Source organism: Lepidochelys kempii, chromosome 3 (assembly GCF_965140265.1).
Source record: "Lepidochelys kempii isolate rLepKem1 chromosome 3, rLepKem1.hap2, whole genome shotgun sequence".
Classification (NCBI taxonomy): Eukaryota; Metazoa; Chordata; order Testudines; family Cheloniidae; genus Lepidochelys; species Lepidochelys kempii.
In genome coordinates, this window is record NC_133258.1 from 190216940 (window position 1) to 190234965 (window position 18026).

At 48.5% G+C, this 18026-nt stretch overlaps 1 protein-coding gene across 3 annotated transcripts in view; it reads left to right on the plus strand.

The window, feature by feature from the left end:
- The window catches only part of SANBR (SANT and BTB domain regulator of CSR), a 47698-nt gene extending 45007 nt beyond the window's left edge, over positions 1-2691 (plus strand). For 2 of the 3 annotated variants that reach the window (XM_073339374.1, XM_073339372.1), the window contains one exon: positions 676-801. In XM_073339374.1, coding sequence (XP_073195475.1) covers positions 676-712 — 37 coding nt within the window. In that variant the 3' untranslated portion in view covers positions 713-801. Of the gene's footprint in view, positions 1-675 lie in introns of all 3 variants that reach the window. The other variant, XM_073339373.1, reaches the window with a different exon arrangement.
- The last annotated feature ends 15335 nt before the right edge of the window (positions 2692-18026 follow it).

Consider the following 18026-nt stretch of genomic DNA (forward strand, 5'->3'; position numbering starts at 1 on the left):
TGAAACAGATCTATTAGTCATCTCTCTGTCCACTTCAAAAATTCCCACATCAGTTACCGATTTGGCATTGTTCCAAAGCCCCATCCTTATTACATGAGGATCAGAAAAAAAAATCACTGAGAGTCTGACACCTTGTATGTGAGCATTTAGTCTGGGGCCAATGTTCTACTCACTACTTGGTGGTCAAGTGGTGAATCTTAGAAATAGAGTTTTATAATGGATCTGCTGATAGCTCTTTCTTAACCAGAGCCAGAGCATGCCTAGTGTGCAGTGAAAATTGATATGATTTCATTTCATACTGAAACCTGTAAGGAGTCCCTGTAAATCTTTTTGCATCTGCATGCACGCACATGTATGAAGATACTTCTGCGGGGCTTTCTCTGAAAAGCAGGTATTTGATGGCCAAGCACTGATAAATATTTATCTTTTATACAAGGATACAAATGGGTGACTAGAGATGCCATGGTATAAAGGGACAATGAGCATAACAGTATAATGTACTGTTTCTCCCTTCTGTGTTGTACTTGAATGTTTAGGGTTTAGGATTTTGACAAAAATCATAAAATGGTTTCATACAGTGAACTATCAAACTGACTATTATAATTCGCAACAATTAATCCTGTATCATGATAAAAGTATCTCCACATGTGTATGTACTATTTATTTTAAATCCAGGTCTAAATCTCGCTTTGGTCAAGGCCGTCCAACCTGAGGAACCTCAGGAAGAAATCCTAGCCAGAATCATTGCTACTTCCTGGAACTGTACTGTACTCCAATACAGAGAATGCATTCTCCAAAAGCTTTTAAGTGACTTATTTATTATTTATTACTGTAAGCCATGTAAATTATTCTGCTATGATGAATGAATGCAAAATCCAGAAAGGTCTAATACTTATTTTAATTGTAAATACAGTTTCTTAGGTTGCTTTTTTAGGCTATTGTGTTAAGCTACATAGAAAACATTTTATAAACCAGCAAAGTTAAAATATTTGAAAATCCTTGCTTATTGAGGAGTGGTGCTTATAAACTACTCTAGACCATCACTTTTAACTGCTAGACATTTTAAAATGAAGAAACTACTGAATTATGAGTGCAATCAGTAATGTTTTAAATGCATCATCTAGTATTGTGATTTGAATTATACATCTTGGGCTGAGTCTGGGGGTGATCTTTCTTGCTTACACTGGTTTGACTGATGTAACTTTATTAAAGTCCATGGAATTACTTCTGATTGACAAGGCTATAAGTTAAATCAGAATCAGGCCCCTAGGCTTTCCTCCCCATGTCCACACAACTTCCATTCGTGCTAAGGTGAACATCCAGGGGGATTAGACCCCTAAAATTCATGTGAAATGAACCTACTAAGGGTATGATAACTTTACATCTTGCATGAGGTATTCATTTTCTCAACTTTAATGCATGGAAAACAACATTCATTCTCATTTTGCTCGTGACACTTCTCCTGCATCACACAGTTCTTCGTTCCCTTTTGTTGTCTGGGCTTTAGAAGCATAGTAAAGCAGTTTCTTCCTTTAATGATACCAGTGCCACTGTAACTTTGCTAGCAGAGGTGGTGTAAGTTCTGTACCTTTTGAAAGAGACATCTTGCCTATGTAGATCTGGGCCAGGAAATATGTTTCTAGACCTGTCTGAATGGTTCTGATATGGTTCTACTGGAGCAGTAGGGTCCATGTTTGTTTTAGTGCACGGTCCAGTAGTACCGGAATGGAACAACTTGCCTGGGAAAAAATCATGTTTGTTCAAAGGAAATTGCAATAAAGCAGTATTTTGAAAACCACATTCTAATTTTTCTAACCAAGTAAAAAGAGCACTCAGGGAAAACTTATTCCAGATCATAATCATTCAATAAAATGTGTGTTTGGAAATAAGCTCAAAATCTCTGCTGGGGGGTGGGGGGAGGAATCCTTCCTTAAAATGTATTCTTTATTTGCAAGCCTTTATTTGGCTTGTTTCTAGAATTTTAAATAATAAATTGAAATTGGAAATTAGGCATGGTGGTGATTGCGAGAGGGTGCAGGTTCATTAAAAATAAGTGTTAGCTCTGTTTACATGTGTTCTTCCAAGTTAACATCCATCCAGAATTCACTGAAACCAAGGGAAGGACTTCTGTTGACTTCAGTGACCTTTGGCTTGGGGTATGATTGGTAGGTGCAGCAGTGTTTTATCTTACATTCCTAAGAGACATGGTTTTATCAAAGCCTATTGTTTGTTTGTTTGCAAAAAAAAAAAATCAGTTTTGTGTTTTAGAAGTTGTTTATATTAAATATTATTTGAAAGCCAATGGTTTATAATTCACTGTGCAAAAATGTGTTAGTTTTCTAGCTTGTAAGAAGTCTCTCTCAAGCTGTACATGTAAACTTTGCTCAGCAAATTGAACAAGGGGGCGGGTGTTTGTGTGTGTAAAAGATTTTTTAACAACTACTGACTGAAAAAAGGGAAAAAATTCTTTCCAGGACAGGAAAGTCTAATGCTTTGGTTTATGTCAAAATGTCATTTTTACATGCCAGTATCCTTCATCATAATCTATTCAAAATGTTTTTTTCTAAACATATGCCTGTAATATATATAGTGGAAGTGCAATTCATATTTTATTAAGTATTAGTAGTATTTTCTTTGACAAATTCCGTTAACTTTTATCCTGTATTAACTTTGAAGTCATGTCTCAGTTTAACTGAAATAAATGTTACTGATTTAAAAACACTTTGTTTTTAGTAGACTTACAAAGTCAAATACATCATATAGTGGGAAATGTTATTTTTGTTTCAGATCAATCATAATGATTCTTGTATGTCATTGTCCCTTCCTCAAAAATGTATAGATTCTTGGTCTCCCCTTGTTCTTTAAAGTAGCTGTCTAACTCTTCTTGAAGCACTATGTTACAGACTTCCTACCCCAGTTCTGAGAGCAGAAAAAAAAATGGTTGAACTTTAGTACACATACAATATGAAGTATATCCTGGTGTACAAGAATTGTGCAACTCTACAGGCCAGATCAAAAGCCCCATTGAAATAAATGGAAAGACACCCAGTGACTTCAACAGGCTTTCAGTTCAGCATCGCACGAGCCTCTTATGGTAACGACTAAAATGCGCAAATCTAAAACGAAGCCACACCCAAAAACATTCTCAACTTCACCTTCTAGTTACAGGGTGCTGATCATGTTTGCAAATAATCTTTTAGTGATGGCAACCCTAACTTAATAGTATGAGCATAGAGCAGCAGCACTGACCTATTTGACATGGGGCTGTTGCTGAGATTTGGCAGGAGAGATTGAACTGTAATGTGCTGGTTCCAATCCTTTCTCTTCAGAAGGTTGTAGAGTTCTACAAGGTTCAGTGCTGGGGCCCCTGTGGTCTGGAAGAGTGCAGCCCAGGTTGGGCCTGAAGCCAAGGCCCTTCCTCATGCAGGGGAGGGTGGGAGGCTGGGGGCCACATGGTGCAGCTGTGAGTGGCCAGCTTGAGGCAGTTTCCTGCTGTGGCCCTCCCCATTCCCCCTGCTGGAGGGGAAGGGCTGGGGTGGGGGGGTGTCACATGGTACCATTAGGGTGACCAGGAAGGACCTGACTCTGTGCCCAGACAGCTCTGCTGGAGCCAGCTCAAGAGGACCTGTTTCTACCCCTCCACCTATCAGGTGGGGAACCCAAGGGTCCTAGGGTTGCGAACCCTCCAGGATTGGCCTGGAGTCTCCAGGAATTAGATTGTAATGTGATGAAATCTCCAGGAATACATCAACCAAAGTTGGCAATCCTAAGGGTCCCATCATGCATCTGTGACAGGGGAGGAGAGCTGAATCTCTAGGCAGTCCTGCCTAAGCTGAGGCTGTTCCCTCAGCTCCTTCCTCTCCAACTACTCACTGGGATGGAGTACAAGAGTCAGTGGTGCTGCTACTACGGTTGGCAGGGCCTGGAGTCCCCAGGTGGCCCTGACAGAGCTGGGTCTGCTGCTTTGGCCCCTGCATCTGCACATGGGAGCAGAGGTAGATTAGGGGTTTGTGGTGCCCTGGGCCACAGCAAGTGGGCGGGCCCTTCCCCACCCCTTTCCACCTGCAGTCTTCCCACCCGCCACTGATGCTCCTGCTGGGGAAATGGGGTCTGGCCATGGGGGCTTCCCCCGCCCTGCCCACCTGGTGCTCCTGCTGGAGAAGAGTTGGGGTATGGGGTCACCTATTTTCCCAGGCCCCCCGAATTGGCTGGGGCCCTCGGGCATGTGCCCCTTTGGCCAGGTGGCTAATCTGCCACTGCATGAGGGGGGCCGCAGATGTACACCCGGTTCCTCCTTGTGTCCTGTTACACCTCCCTCCACCATAAGCCACAGATGGAGAGGGGAAGGGCTCCTGGGGCTTCAGTCAAGATAGGATGCACGTCCTCCTCCTCTCCTCCCCCCCCCCCCATCAGGACAAGGCCATAGGAGTTGGCATCAGTAGTAGAGGACCCAGCCCTGCCCTAACGGAGTTGCTGAGAGTGGTGGCCTCAGAGCTGGGTGAGGGCTCATTTGAGCAGCTTTGCGGGGAACTGTGGGTTTGGGACTGCAGCCCTGTGGGGAAGGATGTGCTCAGTCTTTGCACAACTGGAGAACAAGTGAGGACCCATAGCCTGCCACAGGTACAGGAGCATTACCTTGAAATTTAAGCTTTGGGATGCCCCTTGAATAACCTGCCTATTGCCCCCTTAATCTGCTCTTCCTGAGGTATGGGTCGCTAGGGTAGTTAAGGAAATACTTGAACGACACAGATATAAACTTCCGATACAGTGATTGACACAAGCAGTACATTTTCCAAAACAAAGTGTCTTTTTATTAATGTAACTAATAATCCCTACTAGGATATAATCCAAATATAGAAATTGACACAAATCCCTTATTGCAAGTTAATGAGCATTTAAACTACATTAGCATACAGTTTAAATTCTAAATTGGGCACTTTGCTACAAATGTCCAGTTTGTAACAAATTGCTGGCAGCAGTTCGTAACTTATACTTCGTTTTACATAAGTAAAATACAATTAAAACACACACACACGCACTTCAAGCATACACATTTATACTATACTGCAGTGGTTCCCAAACTTGTTCTGCGGCTTGTGCAGGGAAAGCCCCTGGCGGGCTGGGCCGGTTTGTTTACCAGCCGCGTCTGCAGGTTCGGCTGATCGCGGCTCCCACTGGCCGCGGTTCGCTGCTCCAGGCCAATGGGGGCTGCGGGAAGCGGTGCGGGCCAAGGGATGTGCTGGCTGCCGCTTCCCGCAGCCCCCATTGGCCTGGAGCAGCGAACCGCGGCCAGTGGGAGCCGCGATCAGCCAAACCTGCAGACGCGGCTGGTAAACAAACCGGCCCGGCCCGCCAGGGGCTTTCCCTGCACAAGCGGCAGAACAAGTTTGGGAACCACTGCTCTACTGTACAGTAAACAGTTAAAAACGGACGAGGTCATTCTATTAATTGATTCCATGGCACTGTTACAAATGTTGCTGTTTGCTGCTGCTACTATAGCTCTTTAGCTCCCGGCTAGTCATCTCAGTTCCTCCCTTCGCTGCTGTTGCCGGTGCAGCTCACTCCCCACGGCTTCTCTGGCTCTGTCCTTTTGTCCCTTAACCATTTTTTTTCAATGTTGCTGACGTGGCTGCAGCTGTTGTCTCTGCTGCTTTGGGTGCTTTCTTTCACAGTGCTTTCCTCAGAGTTCTGAGCTGTCTTTCCAGCAGCTCGTCTGTCCTCTTGGTCAGATTTCTGAGCTCTCTGTTTAGCACATTGGGACACAAGCTGGTTATGTGGGGGTCGCAAGCTCTGAGCCCTGACCAAGGCCAGCCATAGGGCTGAGAGTCCTGAGCCCCGCCACATGTGTGGTTGTCAGCCTGCGGAGCTGTGAAGTTCAGGTCTGGCCAGGCGTGGGGTTGTCAGCCCCGACACCCACCATGTGCAGAGCTCACAGCCCCAAGCACCTCCAGCCCAGCTTCACCCCTCCAGCCCTGCTCTGCCTCCACAGAAAGGGTGCCAAATAGAAGTTTGCCCAGGGCACCATTTTTCCTATGGCCAGCCCTGGGATTGCAACTACGTTAGAGGGCTTGATTGTTCAGCAGCTGCAGAAGTTCTTTATTATTTAACATTCAGACATACGGGTGCATACCGTCTCCTGAAAATAATGGCCACCTCTACTGCTAAAACCACTAAAAAGCAAAGGTATCTCGAGTCTTACATTAAACAAGGTTTTACCAGCATTGTTTTCCTCTGGTATTGAAAAACCACAACGTGTCATTTGCTGTGAAATTTTGTCTGTTGAATTGATAAAACCATGCAAACTGCAGCAACATCTTGAAACTAGACTTCCTGAGCATAAAAATCAAAATGTGGATTTTTTCAAACGCAGAGAAGAAGCAACAAAGAAAGCCCAGCCTGATGCAGATGGAAGTTTCCGACAGCAAATGTCCTCAGCTGTGGAGGCCTCTTATGTTGTGTCGCTCCTAATCGCCCATGCCAAAACGCCGCATACGATAGGTGAGGAGCTTGTTCTGCCAGTGTGCAAAGATAGTGTCGCTTATGCTTGGCAGTGATACTGCCAAAAAGCTGAATATACTTTCTGTGTCGAGTGATTCTGTGAAACACAGAAGATGTGAGATGTCTGAAGATATCAAAGCACAAGTGATGCATGAAATTAAACCTTCTGCTTTCGATATGTTCGGCCTGCAACTTGATGAAACTACTGATACTACGATGCACAATTTATAGTGTTCATGCTGTATGGTAGTGTCGGGGATGTTAAAGCTGAGTTCTTATTCCATGAACAACTTGAAACAACCACAACAGCACAGGCCATTTTCAATAAGGTGAATGTCTTTTTTGTTTGTTTTTTTTTTAAGACTGGAAAAATCTTTGTGGTATCTGTACCGATGCTGCTGCTTCAGCCATGATGGGTGCATGGTCTGGCTTTCAGCAGACGGTAAAGTGTGCATCACCTAATGTGATTGTCACTCATTGTGGAATCCATCGTCAAGTCCTAGCTGCAAAGGCATTGCCAACGTGCCTCAGAGCTGTGGTGGATGTTTTTATACAAGCAATGAACCTCATTAAGGCATAGAGTCTGAATACTCATCTCTTTCAAGAGCTCTGCAATGAAATGGGTGGTGTATATGAAGTTCTGCTTTTCCACACTCAAGTTCAATGGATTTCTAGGGCAGGGGTGGGCAAACTATGGCCTGCAGGCCAGATCCGGCCCCTCAGGCTTTGGATCCAGCCTGCAGATTTGCCACCCCCGTGGTGCTGTGGGCCCCGCACTGCTCCGGGAAGCGGCTGGCACCACATCCCTGTGGCCCCTGGGGGAGGGGGCACAGAGAGCTCCATGCGCTGATCTTGCCTGTGGGTACCTCCCCTGCAGCTTCCATTGCCCAGGAACGGGAACCACTGCCAATGGGAGCTTCGGGGGAAGTACCCATAGGCGCACGGAGCGCTCTGCGCCCCTCCCCCAGGGGCCGCAGGGACATGGTGCCGGCCACTTCCCGGAGTGGCTCGGGGCCAGGGCAGGCAGGCAGGGAGCCTGCCCTGGCCTCAGTGCATGCCGTTGCCACCCCGGAGCCACTCCAGATAAGCGGCGGCTGGAGCCCACACCCCGAACCCCTCCAGCACCCCACACCCCAACCCCCTTCCCTGAGCCCCCTCCTGCACTCCTCAACCCTCCCTGCACCACTGCTCTCAGCCCCCTCTCGCACTGTGCACCTCTTCCTGCACCCCAACCCCCTTCCCTAAGCCCCCTTGTACACCCTCACCCCTCCTGTGCTCCAACCCCTTGCCTGAGCCCCTTCCTGCATACCGCACTCCCTCCTGCACCCCAACCCCCTGCCCCAGCCCTACATTCATGGCCCTGCAAGCAATTTCCCCACCCAGATGTGGCACTCGGGCCAAAAAGTTTGCCCACCCCTGTTCTAGGGGATGCACATTAAAGTGCATTTTTATACATCTATGCCTTCTATGATGAGATAGCTGGCTCTGTGGATGAGGGAAAAGCAGTGGACGTGTTATTCCTTGACTTTAGCAAAGCTTTTGACATGATCTCCCACAGTATTCTTGTCAGTAAGTTAAAGAATTATGGGCTGGATGAATGGACTATAAAGTGGATAGAAAGCTGGCTAGATTGTCGGGCTCAATGGGTAGTGATCAATGGCTCCATGTCTAGTTGGCAGCCGGTATCAAGTGGAGTGCCCCAAGGGTTGGTCCTGGGGCTGGTTTTGTTCAATATCTTCATTAATGATCTGGAGGATGGCGTGGATTGCACCCTCAGCAAGTTTGCAAATGACAGTAAACTGGGAGGAGAGGTAGATACGCTGGAGGGGAGGGATAGGATACAGAGGGACCTAGACAAATTAGAGGACTGGGCCAAAAGAAATCTGATGAGGTTCAACAAGGACAAATGCAGAGTCCTGCACTTAGGACGGAAGAATCCCATGCACCGCTACAGACTAGGGACCGAATGGCTTGGCAGCAGTTCTGCAGAAAAGGACTTAGGGGTTACAGTGGACGAGAAGCTGGATATGAGTCAACAGTGTGCCCTTGTTGCCAAGAAGGCCAATGGCATTTTGGGATGTATAAGTAGGGGTGTTGCCAGCAGATGGAGGGATGTGATCGTGCCCCTCTATTCGACATTGGTGAGGCCTCTTCTGAAGTACTGTGTCCAGTTTTGGGCCCCACACTACAAGAAGGATGTGGAAAAATTGGAAAATGTCAAGCGGAGGACAACAAAAATGATTAGGGGACTGGAACACATGACTTATGAGGAGAGGCTGAGGGAACTGGGATTGTTTAGTCTGTGGAAGAGAAGAATGAGGGGGGATTTGATAGCTGCTTTCAACTACCTGAAAGGGGGTTCCAAAGAGGATGGCTCTAGACTGTTCTCAGTGGTACCAAATGACAGAACAAGGAGTAATTGTCTCAAAGTTGCAGTGCAGGAGGTTTAGGTTGGATATTAGGAAAAACTTTTTCACTAGGAGGGTGGTGAAGCACTGGAATGCGTTACCTAGGGAGGTGGTAGAATCTCCTTTCTTTGAAGTTTTTAAGGTCAGGCTTGACAAAGCCCTGGCTGGGGTGATTTAGTTGTTTTGGTCCTGCTTTGAGCAGGGGGTTGGACTAGAGGACCTCCTGAGGTCCCTTCCAACCTTGATATTCTATGATTCTATGACTTTGTGAAGAGATGGCAGCGTTTTTTCTGCAAAAAGAGAAATGAGCTGAACAAAAAGTTCAGTGATAAGAAATGGCTTCTCTGCTTGGCATACCTAGTTGGTATCTTTGATAACCTTAATGACCTCAATCTGTCCCTTCAGGAAAATGTTCAACATTAATAGGCTTGACTAATAAAATCAGAGCCTTTCAGATGAAGTTTGATCTATGGTGCAAGAAGTTGGACACAGACAGATACGGCATGTTTCCTATACTTTCCTCATTCAGTGAGGAGGAGGAAATCAACAATAGTGCTCTCAAGTCAGCTATTAGTGAACACCTGAAAGCCCTTCATGAAGAGTTCTTGTGCTCCTTTCTAGTGCTACCAAAAGCACTTCATTCCCTGGTGAAGAACTCTTTCAGTGTGAATAGTTACCTACTGAAGATATTCACGCACAGGAACAGTTTGTCAACATGATCGACGATGAAGTGAAAGCAAAATTCACACAGCTGCCTCCAAACCAGTTCTGGTGCTCAGTTGCAAGTGAATACCCACTGGTGACCAAACTGGCCCTGAGAGTCCTTCTGCAGTTTCCTGCTAAATGTGAGAGTGGATTCTCCAGCCTTCTCACAATAAAGACGAAATCTCAAAACCAGCTTGATTCGAAGGATGACATCAGATGCACCCTTCTAAAACAACACCAAGAATAAAATTACTTGGGTAAAATAAACAGCATCATCTCTCACTGATTTTTGACTGCTTCTGTTGATTAATTGCTGTCAAGTATTAAAATAAAATTCTACATAAAAATTACTTCTCTGCTTATAGCAATAATTTGATAAAATGTGTTTTAATCTTAATTTAAAAGCAGTGAGAAAAGATAAATTCATTTTAAGCAATACAGTTTAAATTAGCATTTAATAGAGTTTTAAATATAAAAATGTGTTTTGAATTTCTACGGGGGGGGGAATGTCACTCAGAGGCTTGCTGTGTGAAAGGGGTCACCAAAGCAAAAGGTTTGAGACCCACTGCTCTAGCAGTTCTTCCAGCAGCTCTTCTAACTGGTTTCTGACTGACTTCTGCCCGCAGGCAGCTGACCTTTTATACGCTTTTCTATCTGGACTTTCTTAGGCCTTGTCTACATGACACCGTTCTGTTGACAAAACAGTAGAGGTGTTCACACTGAAATGTTTCTCCCACCGATGTAACTCCCCAGCCATGCCGACATAAAACCACCTCAATGAGAGGTATAGGCAGTGTGGCAAAATACCTTGTTCACCTCAGTAGGTTCAGTCCTTTTTAGCCTTGGAGACTCAGGTTTGGGGCAAGGCAAATCCTTATAGGTGGCACAGGATCCTGCTACTCCTCTCCTCAGTCAGTCCCTTGTGCTTGTTTTCCTTCCCTTCTGGGGAGCGAGTGCAGCCTCCCTACTGGGAAGATTTGGTGTCTTGCTGCAAACAGCCTACTGGCAGCTTCCCTGCTCCTCTCACTCCCTCACTCTCCCCCATCTACCACCCAGGGGAGGGTTTAAAAAAGTCCCAAGTAGTTGGAGTCAGCTGAACCTAATTGGTTCCCTAGCAACCCCTTTTCCAGATGAACCTTATTGCCCCATGGTTATCTCTCCTCAGTGGATAGGGAGGGGCCTTTTAATCCCCTGGGACTAATTACTACCTTTTGTAGCTGTTAGTCCTGGGTTTACAACATATCCCCTCCACCCCCCGCTCAACACTATGGGGTTGGGGTACTTGGGTCGGCAAACAGTGCACTCTCGACAGGCCATCCGCATTGCCATGTTGGATTCCAGACCTATGTTGTATTCTGAAGTGGAAGGGTTGAAGCAACAGGAACCATCTTGTCATTCTGGCATTTTTGTCTTTATTTTGGTGCATCCACTGCAGAGGGGCATGGATCGTGATAAGGGTAAACCTCCGTCCCAGTAGATAGTAGCGGAGACTTTCTATGGGCCATTTTACCGCCAGGCATTCTTTTCTGACAATGGCATATTTCCGTTCCCTAGGCAGGAGCTTCCTACTGAGGAAGAGGACGGGGTGTTTGTCATCCCCGACCATTTGTGAAAGTACTGCCCCCAATCTTACATCAGAGGCATCGGTTTGTAGGATAAACTCCTTCCCCCAGTCTGGGGCCACGAGTATGGGGTCAGTGCAGAGGGCCGTCCGTAGATCTGAAAAAGCGTCTTCAGCCACGGTCGTCCATCTTACTATATCTGGGCCCCGAGCTTTTGTTAGGTCCATTAATGGGCATGCCCTGGTGGCAAAGTGGGGAATGAACCGTCTATAGTACCCCACTAGTCCCAGGAATCCCTGACCTGATTTTTTTGGAGTGGTCGGGGCCACTTCTGTATTGCCTCTAACTTGTTGAGTTGGGGCTTCACCATGCCCCTCCCCACTATATACCCAATGTATTTGTCTTCAGCTAGCCCGAGCGAACAATTGGAGAGGTTTGCCGTCCTTCCTCAGGGTATCCAGCACTGCCTCCACCTTCTCCAAGTGTGTCTCCCAGTCGGGGCTATATATGATAACGTCGTTGAGATAGGCTGCTGTGAACTTGCCATCTGGTCGCAACAGTTTGTCCATGAGCCTTTGGAAAGTAGCGGGCGCTCCATGCAACCCAAAGGGGAGGACGGTGTACTGATATAGTCCCTCTGGAGTTGCAAAGGCCTCTTCTCTTTATGGGCCTTGGCCAGGGGGATCTGCCAATAACCCTTGGTCAGGTCAAGGGTAGACATAAACCGTGCTTTTCCCAATCTGTCAATTAGCTCATCTATCCGGGGTATAGGTATGCATCAAACTGAGACACCTCATTCAGCTTTCGGAAGTCGTTGTAGAACCTCACGCTGCCATCCGGCTTAGGCACTAAAACCACTGGGCTTGACCATTGGCTATGACAGTCTTCAATGACTCCTAAGGCCAGCATTTTCCTGACCTCTGTCCTGATCTCCTCTCTTTTGGCCTCCGGGATCTGGTATGGCTTGACGTTCACCTTCACTCCAGGCTCTGTGAGGATGTGATGGTGAACCTCAGTAGTCCTGCCTGGCTTTTCTGAGAACACATCCTGGTTGTGTTTAATCAGGCTGATCACTTCAGATCGTTGCTCCGGAGCCAACTCCGGGGATATTCCCACTTGTTCGGGCTGGTTGCTTTTAGGGGATGGTGCCCCTAGCGCAACCACATGCGTGTCTCTATCCTGCCATGGTTTCAGCAGGTTTATATGGTATATCTGCTCCAGCTTCCAGCAACCCGGCTGTCGGACCTTATAGTTGACTTCTCCTATGGCTTCTATTATCTCATATGGCCCCTGCCACCTGGCCAGGAGCTTACTCTCTGCCGTGGGTATGAGCACCATTACCCAGTCTCCCACCTGGAACTTCTGGGTCGTTGCTTGGCGATTGTAGTATGCCCGTTAGGCCCCTTGGGCCTTCTCCAGGTGTTCACGCACAAGCGGGGTGACTTGGGCTATCCTGTCTTTCATTTGCAATACATGTTCAACGATGTTTCTCCCGGTGTTCGGCTGTTCTTCCCAGCCCTCTTTGGCCACGTCCAATATGCCCCTGGGGTGGCGACCATATAAGGTTCAAATAGGGAGAATCCAGTGGAAGCTTGGGGAACCTCCTGTACAGCAAACAGCAAGTGAGACAGCAGGGCGTCCCAGTCTTTCCCGTTGCGACTAACCACTTTCCGTAGCATGTTCTTCAATGTTCTATTGAAGCGTTCGACAAGACCATCAGTCTGGGGATGATAGACTGATGTCCTGAGGGTCCGTATATGGAGCATTGTACATAGGTCCTTCATTAACTTAGACACAAAGGGGGTCCCTTGGTCCATCAGGATCCCTTTAGGTATCCCTACTCTGGAAAAAATCCGGACTAATTCGTTGGCTATGGTCTTGTTGCCGGCACCCAGTGCCAGAGGCAAACAACAGCAGGGGGTTCGTTACCCGGTGTGCATTACTCAATAATCACAACGGGGTGGAGAAGCAGAAAAGGTCAGGCTTGACAAAACCCTGGCTGGGATGATTTAATTGGGGATTGGTCCTGCTTTGAGCAGGGGGTTGGATGAGATGACCTCCTGAGGTCCCTTCCAACCCTGATATTCTATGATTCTATGAAAAGTTTATTTGCAGCTGCAAACAAGGTACAGGAAGAATAGAATCTCAAATCCTGCACATCAGAGCAGATCATTACACACACTTTTATATTCCTTAATGCTACTGCACTACACATCAGCCAATCAAACCTTTGCACAAATACTCTGCCTTCCTTATATGGGTTACAACAATGTTTATTTCCTGCAACCTCTAACAAGCATTCCCAGCAACTTAAACAACCAGCACATCCTGTCTGGCCTTGTAGCTGTCTCTCCTGTTATCTTTAACTTGGCGTCAGCAAACCTTACACTATAAGGCATTATCTACAACTGCAACATTGTTTTAAGAGCAAAAGAGCTTACTCAAACCAGCCAGGCCTGAATTCTATTAAGGGGGGTTGAGAAGAAGCCCTTAGGCCTTCAGCAGGGAGACCTCCCCGACTCTTATGGCCTTCCATCCCCTCAACTTAACTAGTGGACATGCCCTGGGGTCTCCAACAGTCTTGGACATGGTGTTCCATAGGGGTACGGCCTCAGGATATTGGGTGGCATAATCTAGTACTACCAGAATGTACTGATGACCCCGGGCTGACTTCTCCAGTGGCCCTACTAGATCCATAGCTATTCACTCGAATGGGATTTCAATAATGGGTAGAGGCACCAAAGGGGCCCTTAGGTGAGGTCGGGGCCCATGTAACTGACATTCTGGACAGGAGGTACAATATTGCCAGACAGCCGCATAAATGCTGGGCCAAAAAACCTCTGCACAATACGAGTAAGGGTCTTATCTACCCCTAGATGGCCCCCAAACAGATGGCTGTGGGCCAGATCCATCACTCCCCTCTGATGCTTCTGTGGGACCAAGAGTTGTTCTACGACTTGCTTTTGGACCTGGACTACTCTGTATAGCAGATCACCCTTAATCACATAATATGGCCCTGGGCCCTTGACTCTCCCCTCCACGGGGACGCCATTTACCTCAACTACTTCTTTACGAATATTGCTGTATATTGGATCATTGGCCTGATCCTGACCAAAATTCCCGAGTGAGGTCCCCATTTGTCCAAACTCAGGGGGATCTACCTCTGTCTCCCCCGCAGGGAAAACCCCCGGGGAACAAGGTCCAGCTATTGGGTCGTTGATCTCCTGCCCCGCCCTGCTGTCCGTTGAGCCACCTCTTTCCCCTACAAGCGTAGATTTCTGGTACTGGGTCAAGATCCTCGTTCCCCTCCTTTTATCCACCCTCCGTTCCCTCCGAGTCTTCCGGGGCTTTCCTGGCGGGGAGAACAAATCCTGGCCAAATTCGTGGAAGGCCGGAGGGCGGGGCGGGGGACGCGGGATTATCTAGCTGGGCCATCCCCTGGGTCCCGGGTTCATTATTTTCTTCCACCTTCTCCCCAGGGAGTAGGCTATCAAATCCCGGGAAGTCTTATCCGATAAGGACTGGGTAGGGGAGTTTCGGAACTACTCCCACCATCACCTTAGTGGGGTTTCTGAGAACTTCTATTTTTAAAGGGATGGTTGGGTAGTAACTGACATCCCCATGCACACAGGATATTCCTGAGCGTTTGGCCCGGGATAGTTGGTCCTGCCTGACCAGTTTTCCTGAGACCAGCGTGATTGCACTTCCCGAGTCTACTAACACGGTGGTCGCTATACCATTCATCTTAATGGGTCTAGTATATCTATGAGGGACCATTGCACCCCTACTTGACTTATTAGATCACATGGTCCCCCTATATCTCCCAGTTCTCATTGCATGGGCTCTTCTGATTTGGGCATTGGGCAGCGATATGCCCCAATTTGCCACATGCATAACATTGGTACCCTGCTCGGGGCAGCCTCCAATTTTTCAGGCTACTGGGCTTTATCACCTGAGCCTTTCTCCCCCAGTCCTCAAGTCTCTCCGGGACCTCTGGCTGCTCTTCGGCCTCCTTCCTCCCCTCCATAGTCTGGCCTGGTGCAGGGCAAACTGGGGCTTCGGCGCAGAGACTTGTCTCCGATTCTGGCGCCTTCCTTCCCCAGTGGTCCGCGAAAGTTCTTGGGCTGCTAGGTGTCTCTCTACGAGGGCAACTAGTTCATCATAGGAGGAGGGATCGTTTTGGCGGCCCCACCCCCATATGTCCAGCGGCAACCCACTCATGTACCTGTCCAACACGAGAATTTCCACTATCTTCTCCTGCCCATGGGTCTCGGGGCAGAGCCACTTCCGGGTGAGGTGGATTAAATCAAATAGCTGGGACCTCAGTGGTTTGCTGTCCCAGTATTTCCACTCATGGAAGCGCTGGGCCTGTATGGCTGACGTCACACCTGACCTTGCCAGGATGTCCGCCTTCAGCTGGGGGTAATCCATAGCTGTCTCTGTGGTCATGTCAAAATAGGCCTTCTGGGGCTCCCCACACAGAAATGGAGCCAGGATACCTGCCCACTGGTCTTGGGGCCAGGCCTCCCTCAGTGCCGTCCTCTCGAAGGCGAGGAGATATGCCTTTATATGTCATCCGTAGTCATCTTCTGTAAATAGTTGCTTGCCGGCAGCAGCCGGATTCCCTGGGGCCCGTGCATCAGCGTGGTCAGGGCTTTTAACTGGTTCACTACTTCATTCAGGTTGGCTCGATCTTGGGGCGCCTGGTTCATCAGTAATTGGTTCGTCTCCTGTTGGACGCGTACTGACTCTTGCTGGGCAGCCATCTGCCCCCTGGTAGCCTCTTGTTGGGTCGCAGTGGCCTGTACCAATGCCTTCAGCAGTGATGAGCTGCCAGAAGCTGAAGAACCAGTTCCTTCAGTCGGTCCAGGTCTTCGCCGGCACTGAAGGGCCTGCCACTGAAGTGCCGGTGAATACCCGGAGCAAGTGAAGGTCCCACCGCCGAAGTGCCGCCGAACGCCTGGAGCGCCGTCAGGATGAGTAAAAATTAAAAAGGGATTCTCAGGGGAGCCTCCCCAGCCAAGAGCTCAGGTGGGCCGGACAGGACGGTCCCACAGGCCAGAGTTTGCCCACCCCTTTAACAACTGGTTCTAAACCAGCTTCAAAATTTAACAACCGGTTCGCGGGAACTGGTGCAAACCGGCTCCAGCTCACCACTGGGTATAGGGCTTATTTTGGTGTAGTTAGGGTGATGCAATGTCCATGTAGACATTGCATTCCTTACTTTGGCTGTTGGTTGTCATTCTTGTAAGCCAGCTCCTTGGCTGCTTCCCAGTCTCCACTCCTAGTTGGGCTGCCGTCCAGGCTCCCCACTCGCTGTTGGGAGCCCTGCTGCCCCTTGAGGTCTTGGGTTTCTGCTCCCCACTGGGAGCAGAGAAGCCAACCGGACTTCTGATGCAGATCTGCCTGCCCAAGGCAAGAAGCCCCAGGCAGCTCCCTCCCTGCTCCTGGCTGGGAGCTGCATGAAACTGAGAGCCTTGACTGTCAGTCCCTGACACTGCCCCTCTTCAGTCAGTGTAGACATAGCCTTATATACCCTTAAGCAATTAGCTCATTTGCATATGCTCAGTACCAACCATTACCTCAGAATTATGATTGACAGCTCTGACCTTTAGAACAAGTTATAACCAATGTGGACGAGCTGTGGCCAGCTAGCTAGTCAGCTAGCTGACCTTCCTCTCATCCCGTACTGCACACAGTAGCTACCTATTGGTATCCTTGCACATGCTCACTGCAATGGGTGGCACGTAATGGAGGCCGAGGGAAGCCAAACCTCATGCAGCCGAGTGGGGAGGAGGAACATTGGTGTATTTGGAGTCCCTGGAAAAATCTCCCCCTGCCATGGCCCCAGGGCTGGAGGAGCTCTTGCTCCCCACCATGGCCCCAGCAGGGGCAGAGAGCTTTTCCAGTCTGAAGGCTGCAGCCAGGGGAGGGGAGGAGCGAGTGGGGCAGGGCCTTGGGGGAGAAGAGGCAGAGTGGGTGTGGAAAAGGGGCAGGGGGCCACAGGGTAAGAGACGGGACTGGGCCATAGGCAGAATGGGGGTGGGGCCATGGGCAGAGCCACAGGCTTAAGGGGCGGAATAGGGGAGGGGCTCTGGGAACCCCAAGCTCGCAGCCCCTCCCCCCGGGCCCTGCCCCTGGCTGGGGCCATGGTGGGAGGGGGGAGCTGAGAGCAGTGAGCAGGGGCCTTGGCTGGAAGAGGCAGGGCAGGGGGCTAGCCTCCCCAAGGGGAAGCTTCACCTGCCTCCCAAGCTCTCTGCTGTTGTTTACCTCAGAGCCTTGATTCCTTTACCTGTCCCTATTGCTCGTGCGCCAGACTTGGGCCCTTTTGTGGCCACACTTCATTTTATGTGATTTTTCACTCTTGGGTATCCTCAGCCCAGAGGTTTCTCAGCTCTAGTCTATATCATCCAGTGGCAAGTGACCTGCAGTTCTAGTTGGTGAAGTGACTCCTGCTTATTCAATAGCAAAGACAGAGACACAAAAATGGAGGTTAGGATTACAAAATGGAGTCTGGGGAATTTTTTCCATATAAAGAGGAATGTCACAGGTCAAGGGGAGCAGCTAGATAAGAGCTGGGATAGTTCATTCTGCAGGTGGTGGTGAGTCAGAAGTGTGTGTCCTTCCTGATTGGGACAGAGAAGTTGGAATCGGTCACAGCACTGATACAGGCTCTCAAAGGGGCAAAGAAAATTACTCAGGGAACTACAGGTGGGCATTGAGCACCTAAACTTTGCATGCTGGGTGGTGGCTCCCAGTCAGGCATTTTGTGCCCATCTAGCATCGGCCTCCTCTGGAGTGTGAATGATAAAGGTGATGAAAGAAGATTTAGAAGTTTGGGAAAAATACCGGA